The sequence below is a fragment of the Dama dama genome, chromosome 1 (assembly GCF_033118175.1).
Source record: "Dama dama isolate Ldn47 chromosome 1, ASM3311817v1, whole genome shotgun sequence".
Lineage (NCBI taxonomy): Eukaryota > Metazoa > Chordata > Mammalia > Artiodactyla > Cervidae > Dama > Dama dama.
The window spans coordinates 80,537,341-80,546,337 of record NC_083681.1 but is presented as its reverse complement, the minus strand read 5'-3'; the positions used below and the strand labels follow the sequence as shown (position 1 = coordinate 80,546,337).

The window sequence follows — 8,997 nt, the reverse complement described above, 5'->3', positions numbered from 1 at the left end:
CCTGCACTGCAGGCAGACTCTTTACCTACTGAGCTACAAGGGAAGCCCAAGAGGGTTGCCATTCAAGCATTGACACCAAGGATTGATAGGTGTTTCCCAGTGACCGAGACAAAGAAGTGTAGCCTGGACAGACAGTGGAACATATAATGGTGGAAATAAAAAACACAATGAATCACATGATAATTTCTAGAATAGTCTAATTAGTACCATTTGGAGAGCATCTACTTTCACACACATGTACAATTGAATTGTGACAGTTTCATTTTGAGAGATGACTTTTAATGAAATACTCATTTCATCATATCTTAATTAATATATTATCCCCATGCTCCAAATGAGCTTTAACTGTGTCTTTGGTGAGGGAGGCATGTATTTCTGGGATGCTCTGTAGAAGAGGTCCCAAAGGACTATTGAGAAAACACTTATATTAGATCTAACAAAGCTCCCCAAAGCATCAGAGGAGAGGAAAGAGGGTGTCACTTTCAGGAGTGTCCTTCCTGATTAAGGGTAAGCAGCTAGGGTCAGCGGCAACTAAGTGCTCTGGCTTTTCCATGACCTCAGACAGAGTCTGGCCTGGCTCTCAAAGGGTCATTCTTATGCCAAACACACATACACACACAATCTTCTACCTTGAATTTCATTCATGTTATATGTAACCTTCATTTAGAATTCTAATTCAATGTGGTAGCTATGCTGGGTCATCATATATTCATGTACAGAGTAGAGAAAATAAGAGGGCAAAAAAAGACATGCTTTTTGACTCTAGTGGTTCTGAGAATGCTCTGCTCTTTAAACGGCTAGTGAGCGATATTTTCCTTCTTGGTCCTCATTTTCTGGTGCTAGAAAGATGCCTTCTTCCCTTGAATTTTAAGAGCTCCAGTGAAGGGAGAAAGGGACAGAGCTGCTTCAAGGGTCACACGACATATGAGTTCCTTTTATACGGGAGACTCAACAGGACTGGCTCTGACAGTTTTCTGTGTTTTATTTTATTCACTTTTTAATTGCAGTTTAACTAAAATTTGGGATTTATTTCAGTCCATCTTGGTGGCTGTGAGTCTCTGTTTTATTTACACTTTTTTCTTAACAGTGACATAATACACTGACCGCTTGAGGGAAGATGTGTCCTGGAGAGTTTGAGCAAGGTTAGAAAGGAGATATCTTCAAATCATAAATGGAAATTACCCATTAATTAATTTCAGAGATATTGATTAAATGCCAATCAGATGCTAAGAACCCTTCCATACTTTGGAATACAGCAGTAGACGAAACAGAGAAGTCTTTCTGACCTGTGTTGTTACATTTTGAAGGCAAAAAGTAAACCATAAACTTAATAAAAAGAAGAGGATGGCCATATGGCTGGGGAAAAAGAGCAGGTCTGAGCAGGATAAACATGGGGGAGTTTGGTTGGAAGGGGATAGAGAAGTTAAAATAAAGCAATGAGGATGAGGAGAAAAGGCAGAAAATGTCAATTGGTTGGAACTTAAAGGACCTGAGAGTATGAGTCTTGATAATATCTGGGGAATAGTGTTCACACAGGAAACAGACAGTTTTCCAGTTCACACAGGAAACAGACAGGAAACCCAGATTCTCAACACAAAAGAATCTTTGTGTTGGGGCAGGGCTGCTGTTCTTGAGAACAATGAGGAAATCTACAAGGCTGGACCAGAAATAGAGTAAGTCTTAGAAAATAAGGCTCTGTAGGGACCAGAGGGCCTGCTCATAGAGGACATTAGGGCCACTCTGTGAAATTTCACTGCAACTTAAAATATATTGGAACACATAATAGTTTTTTTTTTTAAACAGGGGTGACGTGGCTTGCCCCCCTCTTTTTTTTTTTTTTTTTTTTACTAAATGATACTTGGAAAACAGGCTATAGAGGAAGAAGTATGTAGAGCAGTTGGAAGGATTTTTCAATATTCATGGCATAAATGGTGACCGTTTGGATCATGATGATACCAGTGGAGGTGGTGAGAAGTGCTCTGACTCTGGATAAACTTTGTTTTCTCCCCCCGCCCACACCATAGGGCATGTGGGATCTTAGTTCCCTGACCACAGATTGAACCCGTGGCCCCTGCATTGAAAGCACAGAGTCTTAACCCCTGGACTTCCAGGGAAGTCCTTTCAGGACATGTTTTGAAGGCAGGGACACCAGAATTTCTTGGAAATTTGAAGAGAAGACAGGAGAGAAGCAGAGTAGGTTGATTCCTAACGTGTGCGTGAATGCATACTAAGTTGCTTGAGTCGTGTCTAACTCTTTGGACCCTATGGACTGTAGCTCGCCAGGCTTCTCTGTCTACGGGGATTCTCCTGGCAAGAATACTGAAGTGGGTGGCTATGCTCTCCTCCAGGGGATCTTCCCAACCCAGGAATCAAACCTGCATCTCTTATGTCTTCTGCATTGACAAGTGGGTTCTAGGGGAAATGAGCAGATGGATCAGTTTTGGGGGGTGAAACTAGGCATTCATCATTAAATACATGAATTTCAAATTATTTATTACTCATCTCTTATAATTATAGAATGTCAGTATTAGAAAGAAACTTAGAAATTTTTCAGTGGCAGGATTTTTAACCTCTCACATGTGGAACCACTCACATGTCTTGGGTCCAACTTGCTGTCAGCTGGAGTCACAAAGAGAATGTAGACAGATGTCTCATTATTCAGAAAACTAACAGGCTTGTTTACTTGGTGGTGTCAGGATTCCAAAAGCAAGAAGAGAAACATGTGATGTTTCTTGAGATCCAGGCTTGGCCTCTGCATGGTGCTGCCAATGTGGCAAACTATCAAAACAAACCCCAAGATGATGCCAGATCACAGGATGTAATAACAGATCTACTCTAGACATCACGAAATCAGTAAAGTGCTGTGGTCATTTAAGTATGTATATCACAGAGATCATTGCTTTGTGGTTAGTTAACTTCTTTCCCTTTTTTTTTTTTAATTTTAAAAACTGTTTCTATTTTTTAACTAGTACACCCTGCAGTTCATGCACCGAGTCCTAAACCCTCTTTATCTTTTAAACATCAGAGATTTAGTACTAAGTATAATGTGATTCATTTGTGATGCAATTATGTTTCACGGAGAATTCAGTGTGACTATGAGGTTCCATCTTGTTATAGAATGTTCTAAAGTTTTCACCAAATTTATTAATTCACATTTTCCAGGATCTTGTAATTTCTAGAGGAAAAAAAATACAGAAGGGATGCTTTCACTACCAGTTAATACTTTGAATGGATCTTGTCTTTAAGACTTTCTTAGTCTTTGGAGATTAAATCATTGTATAAATACACCTTCCTGGTAAGAAGATAAATTGAGACTGAGAGTCTTTGAGTCTTGCTTATTAAGATAAGTCCCCAGTTTATATAGTCCCTGTCAATTTGTGAATGTCTCTTTCCTGCCTTTATCAGAAGACTGAACTTAGAGGTAATAGAGGACCAAGGATTTCAGAGAAACTCCAGTTAAGAGGAGTTTCAATCCATTGTCTGATCTGCAGCCAGAGTAAACCTTGAAAATGCGAACCTGATGGTGTTACTCCCTCAGGATGGCAATATTTCCAGTTGTTTCAGTTTCAAGAGGGAAGTCCCTAATATGGTTTCTGGTGAGCTTAGTGAGCTGATAACTTCTATGGCTCATTCCTAGTTCCTCTTAACTTAACCCAATCTTACGTTAATCACTCTGTTTCTTGGCTTACCAGATTCCCTGTCATGTTAGGAACCTGATATATGTTCTTTCTTCTCCTGGATATCCTCTCCTGCTCTCATCACCCCTGACAATGGGCTAGCATTGAACTCCTCTTTGGGGGGTCTTTTAAGTATCTCTACTTCTGAGAAGACTTTGAGCTTAGACCACAACAGTTATTTATTTTTTCCAGTTAACTCTTTAGAGGGCAGCTGTACCAGAGTAATAACTGGTTCTGTTCAGATATTTTAGTTTTTTTTCCTAAATTTATATTGTGTTAAAAATGAGCTTTATGTTTATGGTGGTACATATGGAATATTACTCAGCCATCAAAAAAGAACAAACGATGCCTTTAGGAGCAACGTGGATGGACCTAGAGATTGTCATACTGAGTGACAATTACATCAGACAATTATGTCAGACAATGTCAATGTGTGACAAACCCCACTGCAATGTTGTGAAGTAATTAGCCTCCAACTAATAAAAATAAATGAAAAAAAACAAAAGACAAATACCATATACCGCTTATATGCAGAATATAACATAAAGGTGCAAATGAACTTATTTACAGAAAAGTAGTACAGTCATGAATGTAGAAAATTAATTTATGGTCACAAGACATTGACCAGGCATTGAACATGGGTCCCCTGCATTGGGAGAGCAGAGTCTAACCACCAGGCCACAAGGGAAGTACCTATAATGCACCATTTTATGTGTTAACACTATAATACCGAAAAACTCCACCAGAGATAATTCTACCAAGTTTGAGCATATTCAGAAAGAAGTCATATTGTACAAATGAATAACAACAGCACTGTAACTGTGAAGCCCCCATGATGCGTGGGGATCAGTCATGTGAGTAATATACTTTGGTTGAAGTTTTAGTAGATAAAGACAAGAAGTGAGAGGGAGGTTTATAAAAGCTTAAGTTAAAGCCAGTATATAGAATCTTGAGTATAAGACTAAAGCGTCTGTGCTTGGTGTGTTAATAAGAAGAAATCCAGTATATACTGAAAAGAAATGGAATGGTCTTCAGGACTCCAAAGTTGCTTTTACCAATGTGTCATTAATGAAGTCACATTCTCTCTGAACACATCATGTATCAATACATTTGAAAGTTTAGGATACCTTTTCTTGGAAAGATTGAGCTACCTCACAAGTAACAAGTGGAACCAAACCAATAGACCTTGAGGTAGAAAATTTAGATTTGCATTCTAGGTATAGCATTGTCTCTGGCTTAAATCAAAGATGAATGTTTTAATATTAAAGTAAATCACAGTTCTCTTAGCTTTAGCTTTATTTCACTGCCTCTATACTTGAGAGGGAAGTAAACTAGCTCTTGGAGCATGAGCACTAATTCTATAGAGTTTACATTAGGTACCTTCTTTTAGCTTACATTAGATACCTTCTTGTAGCTTCTCTTTGAGAGCTCTGGAAGTTCAAGATACAAAGCTGGAAGGATTCATGATTTCTCAATGTTGCCTTGACATCAAAAAGTTTGTTCTTTCTAATATTCAAAGTTCTCTGAATCCAAAAATGTTAAACTATGTAATAAATCTCACATAAACTATATAAAAGTGCAGAATAAAAACATTATTAAAAATAGCTTTTAATCTCACTCTGTAGGTAAAGAAATTCAGGTTGCCCGAGGATTATAGGGGAACAAGACAAAAATGTATTTACCTATTTTTAAGAGAGGTCAATGGCTTAACAGCTGAGAACTTGTGTTCTTGACAAAAGAAATTCTGGGCTCAAATACCAGCTGTACTGTTGATCAGTCCTAGGGCATTGGAAATGTTTCTTCAACTACTAACACATGAGGATTATAATTTTATTGCTGCTGTTACTAATTGTTAAGTCATGTCTGACTCTTTTGCGACCCCATGGTCTTGTAACTTCCCAGGCTCCTCTGCCCATGGGGTTTCCCAGGCAAGAATACTGAGTGGGTTGCCAGTTTTTTTCTGTAGGGAATCTTCCCGACTTAGGGAATGAACTCATGTCTCCTGCATTGTAGATGAATTCTTTACCACTGAGCCACCTGGGAAGTTGAGGATTAACATAATACCTTATAAATTGTGAAATGGATTAAGCAGATTATAAGTATGGATTTAGGATACTATCTGAACATAGTGGAATATAGGTATATATGAGGCTTCCCTCATATCTCAGTCAGTAAAGAGTCTGCCTGCAATGCAGGAGACCTGGATTCAATTCCTGGGTCAGGAAGATACCCTGGAGAAGGAAATGGCAACCTACTCCAGAATTCTTGCCTGGTAAATCCCATGGGCAGAGCAGCCTGGCGGTCTACGTACATCAGTGGGGTTGCAAGAGTCAGACACAACTGAGCCGCGAAGCAAAAAATATATATAGAGAAATATGTAAATATTCCTATTGTATTAATAGTGACAGGAACATTACAGTGTACTGATATTTGTAGAAATATCTGCATGATTCCTGACACACAAATGTTCAATAATACACACAGAATACTCATTTTTAGAGCACTCATCATGTACCAGACATTTGGTGGGATGCTTCCCTGTATATCTGCTTAACTCAACCAGACAACATGTTGAGGTCATATTTTGCTGAACTGTTTGATGAGGCCAAATTACTAGTTCTACATTAAACAATTAGTAAGGGAAAGTCTTAATTTTAAAAGCAGATGTTTTCTCCAATTTAGTGGTCTTACCATGTCACTGACCTATGTATTTTATCTACATAATGAGGGTTTAATATGCCTCCTAGTAGTTGCTGACTTACTTGATACCCTACTTATTTCTTTCAAAAGAAAAATCACTATCTTATTTATCTCATTATGTTATCAAGCTTTCTCCTAGTGGACATGGAAATTGGAAATCACACCATCCTGACTGAATTCATCTTATTGGGCCTCTCATCAGACCCCAAGTGGCAGTTGATTCTTTTTGGAATATTTCTGATGCTCTATTTGATCACCTTGTCTGGTAACATGACCCTGGTTATCTTAATTCGTATTGATTCCCACCTGCACACACCTATGTATTTTTTCATTGGCAATCTCTCTTTCTTGGATTTCTGGTACACCTCTGTGTACACTCCCAGAATCCTGGCTACTTGTATCTCAGAAGATAAGCGTATGTCACTGGCTGGATGTGGAGCCCAGCTGTTCTTTTCCTGTGTTGTAGCCTACAGTGAGTGCTACCTCCTAGCAGTCATGGCCTATGACCGCCACATGGCAATCTGTAACCCGCTACTTTATTCAAGTTCTATGTCCCCTTCTCTCTGTACCAGACTCGTTGCTGGCTCCTACATAGGAGGGTTCTTGAATGCCATCATCCACACTGCCAACACCTTTCGCCTGAGTTTCTGTGGCAAAAATATCATTGACCACTTCTTCTGTGATGCACCACCACTGGTGAAGATGTCATGTACAGACACCAAGGTCTATGAGCAGGTCCTCCTGGGTGTTGTGGGTTTCACCGTCCTCTCCAGCATTCTTGTCATCATAATTTCCTATTTCAACATCCTTCTGGCTATTCTGAGGATCCGCACAGCTTCAGGAAGGCGCAAGGCCTTCTCCACCTGTGCTTCACACCTGGTCTCGGTCATGCTCTTCTATGGATCCTTGCTCTTCATGTACTCAAGGCCAAGTTCCACCTACTCCCTGAAGAGAGACAAAATGGCTGCCCTGTTCTACACTGTGATCAACCCACTGCTCAACCCTCTCATCTATAGCCTGAGAAACAAAGACATCAAAGAGGCCTTCTGGAAAGCAAAACAGACCATAAGGCCACAGAGATGAAAGTTATATATATATATATATATATATATTTTTTTTTCCCCCCCAGAAAGCTCTCATTGCATTTTCCAAGTTATTGGTTTATAAACATGTTTGGAAACATTGCCATATTTCAGGTAAATATAAGATATTATACTTAAAAGATGAAACATTAATCAAATCATTTTTCTTTTTTAATGCTCTTTTGTTGTGATTAAATTATTATATACATATAATGCTAGGTTGTTTGACATTTTAAACTACTGTATTATCCATCTTAAGTACTAGATTTTCATAAAATCTCTCTACTTGCTTATCTTTGGGAGGTCTTACAGATAAAAGGAATTCAATGGGCTTTGTGCACATAGTTTGACTTTGAACACTAGTCTGTGAACTTCATTCCATGGGGAAAGATTTCGGGTGGCTAAATTTTTATAAACTACTCAAGATTTTATACACATTTAGTTTTTAGCTAGTAATTCCTTCCATATTTATTCATAGAGCTCTAGATGAGTACATGGAAAATATTTTCATCAGTTTGTGTCTTTGTAAAACTGGTGTCAATTTACTATTAGCCAACTGTTTCATCGTTTTTAAACTGAAAACAAACAAACATCTTTTCAAATCATTAGAAATATGTGTCTTTTAGATTGTGTATAATCCTGAGAGACAGCGATCTCTCACAGACAAAAGCCTGCCATCAGTTTCCCTGGTGGCTCAGATAGTAAAGAATCTACCTGCAATGTAGAAGACTCGGGTTCAACCCCTGGGTTGGTCAATCCCCTGGAGAAAGTGAAAGTGAAAGTCACTCAGTCGTGTCTGACTCTGTGACTCCATGGTCTACAGAATTCTCTAGGCCAGAATACTGGAGTGGGTAGCCGGAAACTTCTCCAGGGGATCTTCCCAACCCAGGGATTGAACCCAGGTCTCCAGCATTGTAGGTGGATTCTTTAGCAGCTGCTGCTGCCACTGCTAAGTCACTTCAGTTGTGTCTGACTCTGTGCAACCCCATAGACGGCAGCCCATCAGGCTCCCCCGTCCCTGGGATTCTCCAGGCAAGAACACTGGAGTGGGTTGCCATTCCCTTCTCCAGCGCATGAAAGTGAAAAGTGAAAGTGAAGTCACTCAGTCGTGTCCAACTCTTAGCGACCCCATGGACTGCAGCCCACCAGGCTCCTCCGTCCACGGGACTTTCCAGGCAAGAGTACTGGAGAGGGTGCCATTGCCTCCTCCTCTTTAGCAGCTGGGGGACGGTTATCCACTCCAGTATTCTTGCCTGGAGAATTCCATGGACAGAGAAGACTGGTGGACTACCTTCCATGGGATCACAAAGATTGGGACACAGCTGAGTGCCTAACATTTTCACTTCCCTTCTCTCTCACTGTGGACCCCCACATGTCCCCTGAAGGAAAATAACAAGGAGAACAAACGGAAACTGAAAAGCCAATAAACAAGCCCCACTGTGTTCTAGACCCAAGGCCTTTTTCCCGCCAGAAGATATTAAGTACAAAGAAACTTACAGTTCCATTTTCAGTGGATGGCAGGGTCAGTTGGCATTTTT

The 8,997-nt window shown here is 39.7% G+C and overlaps 1 protein-coding gene across 1 annotated transcript; it reads left to right on the top strand.

The window, feature by feature from the left end:
- Positions 1–6,521: 6,521 nt before the first annotated feature.
- LOC133073076 (olfactory receptor 9G4) lies at positions 6,522–7,460 on the top strand. Its single transcript, XM_061166578.1, has one exon. The coding sequence runs from the start codon at positions 6,522–6,524 to the stop codon at positions 7,458–7,460; it is 939 nt and encodes a 312-aa protein (XP_061022561.1).
- The last annotated feature ends 1,537 nt before the right edge of the window (positions 7,461–8,997 follow it).

Bases quoted from the DNA above. Each gene is read 5' to 3' on its own strand.
- LOC133073076 (XM_061166578.1), top strand. From the start codon at position 6,522: ATGGAAATTGGAAATCACACCATCCTGACTGAATTCATCTTATTGGGC.